The sequence below is a fragment of the Hypanus sabinus genome, chromosome 3, assembly GCF_030144855.1.
Source record: "Hypanus sabinus isolate sHypSab1 chromosome 3, sHypSab1.hap1, whole genome shotgun sequence".
Lineage (NCBI taxonomy): Eukaryota > Metazoa > Chordata > Chondrichthyes > Myliobatiformes > Dasyatidae > Hypanus > Hypanus sabinus.
Genome location: NC_082708.1, coordinates 55,764,893 through 55,781,336, shown reverse-complemented (window position 1 = coordinate 55,781,336; position 16,444 = coordinate 55,764,893). Strand labels below are relative to the sequence as shown.

Sequence of the window (16,444 nt, the reverse complement as noted above, 5' to 3'; positions counted from 1 at the left end):
GTCAGATGATCCATCCATCTTTATTTTGCCTGTCCATAGACTATTGGTACAACTCAATGGCTTTCTAACCCATTTTAACAGGCTATGAAGAGTCTTTCATATCTTTATGAATCTGAAGCCACATATAAACCAAACAGGAATGGACAGATTTTTTTCTCTCAAAAGGCTTTTACAACATTCACTAACATTACCACAGACATCATCTCATTCTTTCAAATTATTTTAACTAAATATAACTTTCCTAGCTGCCATAATGGTTTCTGAACGTATTAAATCAGTGTTTTATTCCTCATATCCACATATATGGATAGTCAAAGAGTCAGCGCAGGATACAGCAGTGAAAAAGGCCTGTGACCCACTTGGTCCATGCTGACTATCACCCATACTACAATAATCCCATTTAAGTTTTGTTCTCTCTGGTTTCTTATCAATTACCCCCCAATTTCTATGACTCACCTGCACTCATGAAGGACAATTTACAATTGGCAATTAACTTATCATTTGACACATCTTTTGCATGTGGGAGGAAAGCTGAACACCTGGGGAAACCTATGCAGTTACAGGAAGTTCCAAATAGACAGCACTGAAATTTAGGTCTGAAGCTAAGCCTTGTTTGTTATTTCAAAAATAAGCTTTATTCATTATATATACTCATGTGGCCCCTGATGTTGAGGATCTTCTTCACCTGATTCAGCCCTTCCATGTGAAATATTAAAAGGAGCCTAGACTGAGGTTGTCCCCCTCAGAGCCTTTGCATTGGTAGCATCAATTTTCAGCACACCCCTTTGCCAGTCTGAAACATTCCCATTACAGACATCTTGCTGTGCTGACAGGCCTCCACGTTTCTCTGTGTGTACTCCTGTGAACAGTATGTAGACCAAAGAGTCCTCTGTTACACCGTTGCTGGGGTCGAACCAAAACAAAGATCCTTGTATCCTTCTTCACACTCTCACAGCAAATCCACAATCTGCAAAGAGATGGCTGATTGCCTCTTTCCCGCCTCACTGGTCCTGAGGGCATTGTGCAATGGGGATGATATATCAAATGTACAGAAAGGATTTGACTATGAGGACCTCTCTCGTGGCCAGCCAAGCCATCAGATAAGGGCCATGAAACCGTGAAAAAGTCCAAAGGCTGATGTTTAATTGATTCAGCTATCTTCCTTGTTAATTACCTGAGAATTCCTCACCTTTTCTGTCTTCTTTGACATTACACAGGTCCTTCTGAGATTATGAAAGTTCCACTCACAGCAGCTGCTCGCACTGTAGTAGGGAGTATTAGATGCTCACTTTTTCTCTTAATAGGCCTGTTCAACACTCTAATTGCATGTGGCAACAAGACAAGGTCCTGCTCTGTCACATTTCCATCTCTACATTCTGAGCACAGAATTATTGGCTGGTTCTTTTGCCTACTATTAGCACATTTGCTGTTCTCAGGCATTTCTTGTTCATATGTTCAAGCCGTGTGCTTTGTTCCCCACTGAGACCAAATCAATTCCAATCTGCTGAATTAGAAATCTTAAAATGAACTGTTAAATTAGGTGATATACTTAGTCTACTGCTGGCACTTTATGGGTGACATGAAAAGTGGTTTGGATGGATCAATAAACAATCACAATTTATGCCAATGATCAAACTATCCTTGTAGAAAGACAATGCTGCCATCCTGTTATCATCTTGTGTAGTATTGTAACTTGACTGTTGTTCTGTGTAGCTTTCTCTACAATACAATTGTTCCATGATACAGTGCAATCACATTTGCCCTGTTACACCATCCACTTCCAAGCCGCCAACATACTGATGCAGCAACAAAGCAGTTACATTTCATTAGGAGCTTGAGCAGAATAGGTTGTCACCTAAAACACTCAAAAATTTCTACAGATATACTGTGGAGAGCATTCTGATTGGCTGCTTCATCGTCTGGTATGGGGGGAGTGGGGGGCCACTGCACAGGATGGAAGTAAGCTGCAGAGAGTTGTAAAATTAGTCAGCTCCATCATGGGCACTAGCCTCCAGAATATCCAAGAGATCTTCAAAGAGCAGTCTCTCAAAAAGGCATCATCCATCATTAAGGATTCCCCCCCTCCCCCCACCCAGGACATGCCCTCTTCTCATTGTTACCATCAGGAAGGAGGCTCAGAAGCCTGTATGTACACACTCAACAATTCAGGAACAGCTTCTTCCCTTCTTCTGTACTATTTCTGGATAGACATTGAACCCATAAACACTATCTCGGAACTTCTTGATTTCTGTTTTTGCACTACTCATTTAATTTAACTACTTAATGCTGTAATTCACATTTTTTTTACATTTATCTTGTATTGCATTGTACTGCTGCCACAAAGTTAACAAATTTTACGACACATGTTGGTAATATTAAACCTGATTCTGATTCTGTTTCAATATTTTTAATACCCCTATCTAGAAAAGTTTTATTGATATCAGTTTTAAATTATTGATTGACCTTGCACTTATTGCTTTTGTTTTATGTGGACACTTTTACTGTACATCAAGAAATATCCTTTGGTGTCTCTTCCAAACAGCTTGGCTCTATAGCTATATTCCCTTATCCAATTACATCCCACTTACCTGAGAGATTCTTCTCAGATGAGTAATGAAACCAAATCATCCCTAGCCTATAATGTGGGAAATTGACTTATTTTGTGTACTTGGTCCACTGAATCAAATCCCCAAGTTCTGGGTAAATTCTGGTAAATCCGTGTTGGTCTCTTACTAAAGCTATTATATGCTTTCTAATGCATTATGCCCTGAACTGTACAAATTGTCCCTGAACTGACATAATCTGGGTTTGTATCAATGGTCCCCAACCACCGGGCCACAGACTGGTACTGGGCCGCGGCCCAGTGGTTGGGGACCACTGGTATAGAAGTGCAGAATTTTAATTCATCTTCCACTTCATTATGTTTCAAATACTTTCTAACTGGCACCCGATTACTATATTTGATTGGTCTGCATACCTGTCCTCCTAGGTCTCTTTAAACCCTCATTCTTCTGACTTGCCTTGGCCGTAAATGAATAATCACACATTCCACCCATGTTGAACAGACAGGCACTCTCTGTATACACATGACTGTGTGGCTAGGCATAGCTCAAAGCTCAAACACCATCTACAAATTTGCTGCTGATACAACCATTGTTGGTAGAATCCCAGCTGGTGACGAGAGGGCATACGGGAGTGGAATATGCCAACTAGTGGAATGGTGCTGCAGCACCAACTTGGCACTCAACATCAGTAAGAAGAAAGAGCTGATTGTGGACTTCAGGAAGGGTGAGACGAAGGAACACATACCAATCCTTATCGAGGTATCAGAAGTGGAGAGAGTGAGCAGTTTCAAGTTCCTGGGTGTCAAGATCTCTGAGGATCTAATCTGGTCCCAACATATTGATGTAGTCATAAAGAAGGCACGACAGCAGCTATACTGTATTAGGAGTTCAAAGCAACTTGGCACATCAACAAATACACTCAAAGACTTCTATAGTTGTACCGTGGAGAGCATTCTGACAGGCTGCATCACTGTCTGGTATGGAGGGGCTACTGCACAGGACCGAAAGAAGCTGCAGAAGGTTTTAAATCTAGTCAGCTCCATCTTGGGCACTAGCCTACATAGTAGCCAGGACATCTTTATGGACTGGTGTCTGAGAAAGGCAGTGTCCATTATTAAAGACCTCCAACACCCAGGGTATTCCCTTTTCTCACTGTTACCATCAGGTTGGAGGTACAGAAGCCTGAAGGCACACACTCAGCGAGTCAGGAGCAGCTTCTTCCCCTCTGCCATTCGATTCCTAAATGGTCTTTGAAGCTTTGGACACTAGCTCACTTTTTTTAATATATAGTATTTCTGTTTTTGCACATTTTTTACTAATCCATTCAATATATTTGGTTATTTATTACTATGTTTTATTTTATTTATTATGATTTTTATTTCTCTGTCTGCTAGATTATGTATTGCATTGAACTGCTGTGCTATGTTAACAAATTTCACGTCACATGCCAGTGATAATAAACCCGATTCTGATTCTGAATATTCAAGACCCCTTCAATGTCTCCTTTTAATCTCGTGCTCCAAGCTTCAGTACACTTTTTGTATTCCTTTATATTATCTTTGCAGTATTGGATAATATACTCTCTATTTTGTAATTCAGATGATTACTAAATATTATGAGTAGCTGGGCCACCAGCTCTCTTACTTATGGAGAAGTGTTACTCCTGTCCTGGGCCAACCATGTAGATGCCCTTGGAAAGAAAGCAGATAAGCACCTCTACTTCCTCAGGAAGTTAAAGGAAGCTGGCATGTTCCCATTGACCCTCACCAATTTTTATACGTGCACCATAGAAAGCATCCTATCTGAATACATTACACCTCAAAATGCCAACTGCTCTGCCCAAGACTGCAAAAAACAGCAGAGAGATGTGGACACAGGTCAGCACATTACAAAAGTCAGCCTCCCTTCATATATTCTGTCTACTTCTCCTGCTCCCTCGGTAAAGCAGCTAAAATAACAAAAGACCTTATCCCTACTGAATATTCTCTAATCTCTCCCCACCTCCCCACCCCCATCAGGCAGAGAATTCTGAAGGCTGAAAGTGCATACCACCAAGCCTCTGTCTCACTGTTATAAGGTCACCAAGTCTCTGTCTCACTTTTAAAATAAAGGTGAACTCTTGACCTCATGTTCTGCCTTGTCATGGCCTTACACCATATTGTCTGTCTGCACTGCAGCTATAACAATTTACATTGACCTCTGTCATCGTTCAGGTCTCTGAAGACGGGTGTTGGCCCGAAACGTTGACTGTTTTCTCTTTTCCATAAACCCTGCCTGATCTGCTGTGTTCCTCCAACGTTCTGTTTGTGTTGCTTTGAATTTCCTGCATCTGCAGACGTTCTCATGATTCTGTATTGTTTTTCTTTGTACTGCTTCAATGTACAGATGTGATGAAATGACCGGTACGGATGGCAATCAAAATTAGGTTTCTCCTTTTCCTTGATAATGCAATGCAACAATAATGAGCGAATCTACCACAAGGCCCTTCCTTCCAATTTGATGGCAGGCCTATTATTGTTACTTTATTGGCATTACAGTTATAGTTTTCCAATATATAAGAAAACAATTGTGGAACTGAGTGAACAATGAAAGATTGAGGCAAAGTAACCTACAGTCTCCTCACATACTTTGTTTAATCCCCGGTGATCAAACCATCAATTTCAATATTCTATACTAATACAATAACCCATACTTGTAATTGCTGCTAGTAGACTAATGGAGGCCTACACTACAGAATTGCTGCTAGTTCTAAACCTGCAGTGGGACCACAGAATAAGGCTTTGTCTAACTAATAAACTTATACTGTAGTAGGTTGGGCCAATCAGTCCATTTGGTGTATATGATTGCATTGTAGTTCGCAGGAATTTGCTCTGTACAAATTGACAACATTAATAGTGACTGCATTCCATCAGGAAAATTGAGGAAATACCAATCTATTGTTTTACATATCACTGCAATTATTAACTAATAGTAATGGCTCATCAAAAGAAATCTATTATGCAAAAGTAAATGCCCTGCCACATTTCAATATAACCATAAGTATTGTATTCCTGATTTAGGCATTCGCGCCTTAGATGGAATAGTGACTGATGCCATAGAAGCAGCAGCCCTCACCTACAAGAACAATTATATTGATATCTACAGCTGTTGCTGGGGCCCCAAAGACAATGGGGAGAACCTTGATGGCCCCAAAGTATTAACATTCAAAGCACTTCAAGAAGGGGCAGAGAAGGTAAGAAATTCAGAGCAGATATTGAAACAGACTTTATTTAAAGGATTGTTTCATGATAAATGTAAGTGACATTGACCTAGTTTGTAAAGAAACTAATGGCTGCCTAGATAAGATTGCCTCTTTTAAAGTTGTGAGATGAAGGATTGTTGGTGTAAATCTATTCTTAAACATCTTGGAACCAGGAAAGTTTTAGATGAAGTTTTCTATGACTGAATTCCATCAAAGATCATACATATGTGCCAATAAATATACGCAATTGAATTTTTTATTATTGTTAAAGTAAGAAAGCCACTTAGTTTTTCTTACCTGTTAGGCCCCGAAGCTTCATTAACAAATGAATGCTGCATTAGATTCTTTGTTGCCAGAGTTTAATTTAGTAATATAAATATGTACTCTGTACAGAAATACAAAGGAGATTTTTCTAGAGACACAGCATGGAATAGGCCCTTCTGGCCTAGTAACATCCATGTGACAAATGCCTTTGGAACATGGGAGGAAACCAGAGCAGCTGAAGGAAACCTACTTGGTCACAGGGAGACAATTTAAACAGGGTTAGAATTAAACCCATGTCATTGGCACTGTGATAACCATTATGCTACTGTGCCATCCTGAAAAACTGTAATGTGACTTTGCATATTACAAAAACAAACCGCCTTTGATTCACACTGGCTGCCTATAATATATTTGCTTTTATTCAGTACAACTAGATGGATGGCATTCAGGGCTGACAGTTCAGGAAGGTACAAGGCGTCCAGGTATGACCTCAGAAAGCCATCTCACATGCAAAGTGACAATTCCAGACCAAGCTTGAATCAGAGGAGGATGTTCAACAGCTGTGGCAAGGCTTGAGTGCCATAACCTCCTACAAAACAAAACCAAGCAGCATAAATGGCAACAAGGTTTTGCTCACAGATGAGCTCAACTCCTTTTGACAAACAGTACATAGAGGTATCTTCCTGAATACTCACAGCCTCCCCTGACTCTGTGATTTCAGCCTCTGAGGCCAATGTGAGAGCATCCTTCAGGAGGGTGAATCCACAAGAGCATCTGGTACTGAAGACCAGTGCTAATTAACTGGCTGGAGTGCTGTGGGCAGCTTCAACCTCTTGATTTGACAGTCTGAGGTACCCACCTGCAGACTTCAGTCATACCGCAGCCCGAGAAGTGCATAATAACCTACCTCAATGACTATCGCCCAGTAGCACTTACATCGACTGTGATGGAGTGCTTTGAGAGATTAGTCATGAAACTTATCTGCTCCATCCTGATGGGTGACCTGGTTCTGCTCTAATTTGCCTACTGTCACAAAAGGTCAACAGCAGATACCATTTCATTGGCTTTTCACTCAGCTCTGGAACATCTGGACACTGAAGGCATATATATATCAGGATGCTCTTCATTGACTACAGTTCAGCATTCAACATGATCACCCCTGCAAAACTCATGACTGAGCTCCAGGACCTGAGCCACAGTAACTCCTTGTGCAACTGGAACATTGATTTGCTTAGTTGCACACCCCAGTCAGTGCAGATTGGCAACAATATCTCCTCCACAATCAGCATCAACACAGGTGCACCATAAAAAAATAAGATACAAGAGCAGAATTTGGCTGTTCAGCCCATCAAGTTAGCTGTGACATTTCATCATGGCTGATTTATTATCCCTTTTAAAGCCATTCTGTTGCCTTTCCCCTATAATCTTGCAAACACTTACTAATCAAGAACCTATCAACCTCCACTTTAAATACACTAATAACTTGGTCTCAACAGCTGTCTGTAGCAATGAATTCCACAGATTCACAATGCTGTCGATAAAGAAATTCCTCCTCATCTCTGCTGTAATGAAATATCATTCTATTTTGAGGCTGTGCCCTCCAGTGTCAGACTCCCACACTATAGAAGTTATCCTCTCCACTCTATCTAGGCCTTTCAATATTCAATAGATTTCAATAAAATCTCTACTCATTCTTCTAATCTCCAGCGAGTTCAGGCCCAAGGCCATCAAATGCTCCCCATACATTAACCCTATCATTCCCAGGATCACTCGTGCAAATTTCCTCTGGACCCTCTCCACTGGCTATGTATCCTTTCTTACTAATGGAGCCCAAAACTGCTCATAGTACTCCAATGTCTTCTAAAGCCTCAGTATTACTTGCTTGCATTTATATTCTAGTCCTCTCCAAATGAATGAGAACATTTTATTGCCTTACTTACCACCGACTCAACCTGCAAGTTAACCTTTAGGAAAGCCTGCACAAGGACTGCCAAGTTGCTTTGCACTTCTGATTTCACTCCTTTCTTCCTCCTAACCAAAGCGCATAATCATACACTTCTCCACACTATATTCCATTTGCCACTCCTTTGCCCATTTTCCTAATCTGTCTAAGCCCTTCTGTAGACTCACTGCTTTCTCAACACTACCTGCCCTACACCTATCTTTGTATCATCCACATATATGGCCACAAAGCCATCATCCAAGTCATTGACATATAATGTGAAAAGAAGCAGGTCCCAGTACCGACCCCTGCAGAACACCACTTTCACCAGCAACCAACCAGAATAGGTCCTCTTTATTCCAACTCTGCCTCATGCCAGTCATCCAATCTTCTGTCGATGCTAGCATCTTTCTTGTAATACCATGTGTCTTTATCTTGTTTGGCAACCTCATGTGCGGCATCTTGTCAAAGGCCCTCAAAAATAAAAGTAAACAATATCCCCTGTCTCTCCTTTGTCTACCCTGCCTGTTATTTCCTCAAAGAATTCCAACAGATTTGTCAGGTAAAATTTCCCCTTAAGGAAACTATGCTGAATTTGGTCTATATATTATTGTGTGCCTCCAAGTAGCCCAAAACCTTGTCCTTAATAACCGACGCTAACACCTTTCCAGCCACTGAAGTTAGACTAACTGGCATATAATTTCCTTTCTTAAGTCTTCTTCCCTTCTTAAAGAGTGGGGTAATATTTGCAGTTTTACAATGTTCTGGTACCATTTCAGATCTAGTGATTTTTGAAAGATCATTACTAATAGCTCTGCAATCTTTTCAGCTACCTCTTTCAGAACTCCAGGGTGTATCCAGCTGGTCCAGCTGACTTGTCTACTTCAGAACTTTTATCTCCCCAAGTACCTTCACTTTAGTAATAGCAGCTACTCTTACTTCTGTTCCCTGACACTCAAATTTCTGGCATATTTCTGGCCTATTACCAATGATTGTGCGGCATCAATAGTGAAGATTAGTGGAAAATACTTATTGAGTTTGTCTGCAGCTTCTTTGTCCCCCATTCTGACCTGACCTGCATCAATTCCCAATGGTCCAACAACTACCCTTGCCTCTCTTTTACTCGTTATTTATTTGAAAATAATTTATGCTATTTTCTTTTATATTAATGGTGAGCTTACCTTCATACTTCGTCTTTTCTCTCCTTATTGCTTTTTAGTTGCCCTCTGTTGGTTTTTAAAAGCTTCCCAATCCGCTAGAATCCCACTAATTTTTGCTATATTATACACATCCTCTCAAGCTTTTATGCTGTCTTTGAGTTCCCTTGTCAGCTACAGTTGCCTCATCCTCACTTTAGTATACCTGTTCTTCTTTGAGATGTATCTATCCCATGCCGTCTGAATTGTTCACAGAAACGCCATCCCTTGCTGTTGAGCTGCCATCCTATTAGTGTCCTCTTCCAATCAACATTGGCCAGCTCCTCTCTCATGCCTCTAAAGTTCCCTTTACTCCACTGTAATGCTGATACAGCTGATTTTATCTTCTCCCTTCAAACTACAGGGTGAATTCTATCATAGGCTTATAAACACGAGGCTGCGTGCTTAGCCTTGTTCTATTGTGTTTTACCTATGATTATGTGGCTACGTACAGCTCCAATGCTGCATTTAAATTTCCTGATGGCACCACTGTTGATGGCCCAGTCAAAGGTGGTAATTAATCAGCATGGAGGAGCGAGATTGAAAATGTGGTTGAATGGTGCCACATCATAACTTCTCACCCAAAATCTGCAAAAACAGGTGCTGATTATTGACGACGTGAGGAGCCAGTCCTCATTAGGTGATTGAACATGGAGAAGTTTGATAACTTTAAAATCCTTGGCATTATCATATTAGAGGATTTGTTTCTCTACTTTCTTAGAAGTTTGCACACATTCTTCATGTCACCTAAACCTTTGACAAACTTACAGTGCAGTGTATTCTAACAGCTTTGCAACCTGATATAGAAACACCAGTGCCCAGGAATGGAGATGCCTACTGAAAATTTGGATATAGCCCAGTCCAACAAAGGCAAAGCCTTCAACCATTGAGCACAAGTACATGAAGTGCTGCCACAAGAAAGCAGCATCCATCATCAAGCAACAAAGCTGGAGGAACTCAGTAGGTCAGGCAGCATCTATGAAAATGAATAAACAGTTGACATTTTGACCCGAGACCCTTCTGCAGGACTGAAAAAGAAGGGGAAGATTGCCAGAATAAAGAAGTTGAGAAGAGGGGAATGAGAAGGTGATAGGTGAATCCAAGAGGGTGGGAATGAAAGGGCTGAGGAGAAGGAATTTGATAGGAGAAGAAAGTGGACCATAGGAAAATGGGTAGGAGAAGGGGACCCGGGGAAGTAATAGGCAGGTGAGAAGAGGTTAAAAGTCAGAGTGGGGAATAGAAGAAGAGGGGAGGGGATGTTTCAAGGACCTCAACTATCTAAGTTATGCTCTTTCTTTACTGCTACCATTAGGCAAGAAGTACAGAAGCCTTAAGTCCATCACCACTGGGTTCAGGAACAGTTATTACCTTACAACCATCAGGCTCTAGAACCTACATGGATAACTTTGCTTACCAAAACTCTGAATTGACTCCACAACCTACAGATTTTCTTTCAAAGACTCCACCACTCATGTTCTCAGTATTATTTATTTCTTTACTTACACAATTTATCTTCTTTTGTACATTGGCTGTTTGTTATTCTTTGTATATCATTTTTCATAAATTCTATTGTATTTGTTCATTTTCCTGTAAGTGCCCACAGGACAATAAATCTCAAGGTAGTTTATGGCAACATATATGTACTTTGACAATTTCCTTACTTTGATATTGAGCTAAATTTATTAAAGTAGATATCAAGCAGGCCATATTAAGATGGTCTCTGATAGTAATTGTTTTTGTGCTAATACCTCAGATTAATTAGTATCTTTCAACTGTCTGTAATAAGTGTCATCACTAACATCACGTCATGTTAGAATGGGGGTACATTGCTCTCTGACATGGGGGGGGCCTACTGCACAGGACTGAAAGAAGCGACAGGAAGTTGTCAGTTCCATCTTGGGTACTAGTCTCCATAGTACCCAAGATACCTTCAAGGAGCAGTGCCTCATAAAGATGGCATCCATTATTAAGGACCCCATCAGCCAAGGCATGTCCTCGTCTCATTGTTGCCATCAGGAAGGAGGTCCAGAAGCCTAAAAGACACATACTCAGTGATTCAGGAAGAGCTCCTTCCCCTCTGCCATACAATTCCTAAATGGACATTGAACCAATGTTCTCACTTTTTTGAAGTATACATTATTTCTGTTTTTGCACTATTTTTAAACTATTCAATATACATACTTACTGTAATTGATTTACTTTTTTTGTTTCCACGTTATCACATATTGTATTATACTGCTGCTGCTAAGTTAACAAATTTCGCAACATATTCAGTGATAATAAACCTGATTCTGATTCTGTTATAATTTTAGCACCCAGAGAAAAACAATATTTTTATTAGCTAATTATTCATCAAGTTTATGTGAAAGACTCCAGGTCTACAAGTAACAGGAATATTTGCCAGAATAGAAATGCCTTGCTCTGTCCCTCCCCTTTAAGCAAAGATTTCATGATTGGAAGTCAGCATATATGACTGTTTCTTCTAGCCATTTTTATAAATGCTCCACCTTATTCTTCAAATTAAAGTTATAGACTCATAGAGTTATTAAGGAATTCAACAGATGTTACTTTCAGCTTAGGGTAGTAAAGTAAACATATCTTTCTTTGCACTTAATGAAAGAACTTAAAGTGCAATACTATGGATGTATTTGCAATGAATGTACCTCCTCATTTTGAAACTAATTCTTAGTGTGCCCAGGGAAGTTCTCATCCAAAAAAAGAATTACATCATCAAGAAATCAAGCAACAATTTATAACTGAATGTCTTAGGAGTATACTTCATTTGGGAAGGCACACTATTTTTATTTATTTTTTATTTTTTAGGGTCGTAATGGTAAAGGGAATATTTTTGTGTGGGCGTCAGGAAATGGAGGTTTGGTCTACGATCACTGCGGCGCTGATGGATATGTGAATAGTATTTTCACAGTGGCAGTTGGAGCTGTTAGTTATCAGGGTCTCAGTACCTTCTACACAGAGGCTTGTTCAGGAATTATAGCAGTAACTCCTACAGGAGGATCAAGTGAAATACCCTTTCAGTCTGCTTTGTCTCCTGAACTCGAAATGGTGAGTTAGTACTCAATTGTAACAATGGAGAACTAGAAATATAATAACCATATGTATGTTTTAAGATAACAAAATAGAAAATTACTTCTTAAATAATTTTTCTGTTTGTTCTTACCTGAAAATCCTGTATCTTGAGAATCTGGTAAGTTTTTTAAGGAAACCTTGATAGTTCTCCTAGAAATCTGCCTATATTAGGTGTACCCTGGTGCAGGAACACAATTTCCATTTATTCAAAATAAAAGGAACTAAGGTTAAGAATTTGGTAATTTACCTTTTTAAGAATTAAATGATGTTACTTAAAAAGTATGAATTATTTAATTGTTTTCACTCATTTCTTTTTAAGTTATTAATGTCATGTTTTTCTAATTGCTTTTGAATACTCTTCCTGGTTTTCTGTATGCTATGCTTGAGAGTTTTGATAGTTTGTTAGGCCAATTGTCTTTCCTCCTCATGTTATGGTATTTATAAGTCTTAAAATAAAAGGTTGAGCAGGTGCTTGTCAAGTTACAGATCCACAGTTAAACATATACCTGCTGTGAGTACAGCATATTAAACTACCAGGAAATACTTGTCCGTGAAGATTTTATAGCTTTTATATTCATATACTGCATTACAGGTGGATTGTCTTAATTAAGATTTTCTTAATTCCATGCTTAACTTACCAGTTTAGTATACAAAATGCTGGAGGAACTCAGCAGGCCAGGCAGCATCAAAGAAAAGAGTATAGTTGATGTTTTGGGCCAAAACCTTTCGGCAGGATTGATGAAGGGTTTCAGCCCAAAATGTCAGCTGTACTCTTTTCCTAGATGCTGCCTGGCCTGCTGAGTTCCTCCAGCATTTTGTGTGTGCTGCTCAGATTTCAAACAACTGCAGATTTTCTCTCGTTAGTGTACTGTATGTTTTGCAGCACTGAGTGGAAAAGCAGTGTGAGTTGCCTTAACGACTATCGTCTAGTGGCACTGACATGTATGATGATGAAATGCTTTGAGAGCTTGGCCATGGCTAGAATCAACTCCTGCCTCAGCAAGGAGCTGGACCCATTGCAATTTGCCTCTTATCACAATAGGTCAACGGTAGAATGGATCCCATTGGCACTCCACGCGGCATTGTGTCATCTCGACAATACAAATACCCGTGTCAGAATGCTGGAAATTGACTCGAGTTCAATGTTTAACATCATCATTCCTACAGTTCTGATTGAAAGGCTATAGAATCTAGGTCTCTGTACCTCCCCCTGCAACTGGATCCCTGAATTCCTTACTAGAATCTGTATGGATTGGAAATAACATTTCCACCTCACTGATGTTTAACTCTGACACTCCACAGCGATGTGTGCTTAGCCCACTGCTCTACTCTCTCTACACCTATGACTGTGTGTCTAGACACAACTGAAACAGCATCCATAAATTTACTGATTATACAACCATTGTTGGCAGAATTTCAGATGGTGACGAGAGGGTGTACAGGAGTGAGATATACCAGCTAGTTGAGTGGTGTCGCAGCAACTGCCTTGCACTCAACCGTTTAGTAAGACCAAACAGCTGATTGTGGACTTCAGAAAGGAGACGAGGGAACACACCCCATTCCTTGTAGAGGGAACAGAAGTGGGGGGAGTGAGCAATTTCAAGTTCCTGGGTGTTAAGATCTCTGTGGACTTAACTTGGTCACAGCATATTGATGCAGCTATAAAGAGGACAAGACAACAGTTAGGAGTTTGAGAAGATTTGGATGTCACCTATAACACTCAACAGTTTCTGCAGTTGTACCATAGAGAATATTCTGACTGGTTGCATCAGCGTTTTGTATGAGTGGAGGTGCCTACTGCATAGGATTGCAGTAAGCTGTTGTAAATTTAGTCAGCTCCATCATAGGTACTATCCAAGACATCTTCAAGGAGCGGTACCTCAAAAAGGCAGCATCCATCATTAAGGACACCCACCACTCAGGACATAACCTCTTCTCATTGTTACCATCAGGAAGAAGGTACAGAAGCCTGAAGGCACACATGCAGTGACTCAGTAACAGCTTCTTCTCTTCTGCCATTCGATTTCTGAATGGTCATTGAAACCATGAACATTTCCTCATAGAAACGTAGAAATCTATAGCTCATTACAGGACCTTTGGCCCACAATGTTGTGTTGACCATGTAACCTACTATAGAAACCTATCACATAGCCATCCATTTTTCTAAGCCCATGTACCTAACTAAGATTTTCTTAAAAGACCCTATTGTACCTGCTTCTACCATCTTTGCTGGCAGTGCATTCCACATACCCACCATTCTGTGTGAAAATCTTACCTCTGACATCCCCCTGGTACCTACTTCCAAGCGCCTTAAAACTATGCCCCCTCATGTTAGCCATTTCAGCCCTGGGAAAAATGCCTCTGGCTATCCACATGATCAATGCCTCTCATCATCTTATAGACCTCTAACAGGTCACCTCGCATCCTCTATCGTTCCAAGGAGAAAAGGACAAGTTCACTCAGCCTATTCTCATAAGGCATCTCCCCAATCCAGGCAACATCCTTGTAAATCTCCTCGGCACTCTCTCTATAGTATCCACATCCTTCCTGTAATGAGGTGACCAGAACTGAACACAGTACTCCAAGTACTTTTTTTAAAATTTCTGTTTTTGCATTACTTATTTAATTTAAATTTTCGGTATATTTACAGTAATTCACAGTTTTTTTTATATATTATCATGCATTGCATTGTACTGCTGTCGCAAAGTTAACAAATTTCATGGCATATCCCGGTGATAATAAACCTGATTCTGATTCTGATCTACTGAACTGCTATCTGGGATAGGAACAATAGTCAACTGACTTGCTTTTTGTTTGATCTTGTCTTAAGTGCCGCATCCTTCCCTCTTAAGCATCAGGGAATACTTAGAAAGTTTTGCACTCTTTATCTTCAGCAAAGTGGAACAAATATATTATCCTTGCATCCTGAACAACAGTTATCCTTCAACCAACAACAATTAAATATATTATTTGCCTATTTAGTGCATGTGCTTTGTGAAACCTTTATTTATACCAAGTGATTGCTACATTTTCCTGTGTTTCAAGAGTAGTTATTTGACCTTGAAGTAGTTTTTAATTTCATGAGGCCACGAATACGTAAGAGTATAGAACCATAGAGCACTACAGCGGACAGACAGGCCCTCTGGTTCATATTGTCTGTGCCAAACCACTAATCTGCTTAGTCGCATCGACTTTCACCTGCAACTTAGCCTCCATACCCCTCCCATCCATGTACCTATCCAAATTTTTCTTAAATATTGAAATCAAACACACATCCACCACTTCTGCTGGCAGCTCATTCCACACTCTCACCACCCTCTGAGTGAAGAAGCTCCCCATCATGTTCCACTTAAATATTTAAATATTAAACCTTTCACCCTTAACCCCTAACCTCTAGTTTTAGTCTCACCCAACCTCAGTGGAAAAAGTCTGCTTCCATTTACCCTGTCTAATCTCCCCACGTTTATCTATGCTCCAGTGAATAAAGTCCTGACCAATTCAATCCCTCCGCTTTTATATCGAAGTGGCATCTCCTGCATCAAATCAGAGAATCATGGATACTCAGGTGCTCAAGCCCTGGCAACATCCTCGTAAATTTTCTCTGCACTCTTACAAACTTATTGACACATTCCTGTAGGTAGATGAGCAAAATTGTACTCAATATTGCGAATTAAACCTCACCCATGTCTTGTGTCTTATACAAATTCAACTCTGCTGCTTAGTACTTTGATTTATGAAGGCCAATGTACCAAAAGCTTTCTTTATGACAATACCTATCTGTGATGCCACTTTCAGGGAATTATGGATCTATGTTCTCAGATCCTCTGCTCCACTGCACTTGTCAGTGCCCTATTGCTCATTGTATAATTCCCAAGTTGCGACACCTCAAACTTTTCTGCATGAAATACCATCTGCCAGCTTTCAGCCCGTTTTTCCAGTTAGTCCAGATCCCATTGCAAGCTGTGCTAGTCTTCCGTGCTGTCCACTCTACCCCAGTGTCGGTGTCATCCACAAATTTGCCAATCCAGTTTACTACGTTATCATCCAGATCACTGATATAGGTGATAAACAACAAGGGGCCTGGCACTGATCCATGTGGCTCACCACTAGTCACTGGCCTCTAGTCAGAGAGGCAACCATCTGCTACCAC

At 40.3% G+C, this 16,444-nt stretch overlaps 1 protein-coding gene across 1 annotated transcript in view; it reads left to right on the top strand.

Moving 5' to 3' along the window:
• Nucleotides 1–16,444, top strand: part of LOC132390902 (PC3-like endoprotease variant B) — a 786,805-nt gene that overhangs the window by 510,487 nt on the left and 259,874 nt on the right. The window contains exons 13-14 of the mRNA XM_059963438.1: nucleotides 5,624–5,796; nucleotides 12,031–12,270. Coding sequence (XP_059819421.1) covers nucleotides 5,624–5,796; nucleotides 12,031–12,270 — 413 coding nt within the window. The remainder of the gene's footprint in view (nucleotides 1–5,623; nucleotides 5,797–12,030; nucleotides 12,271–16,444) is intronic.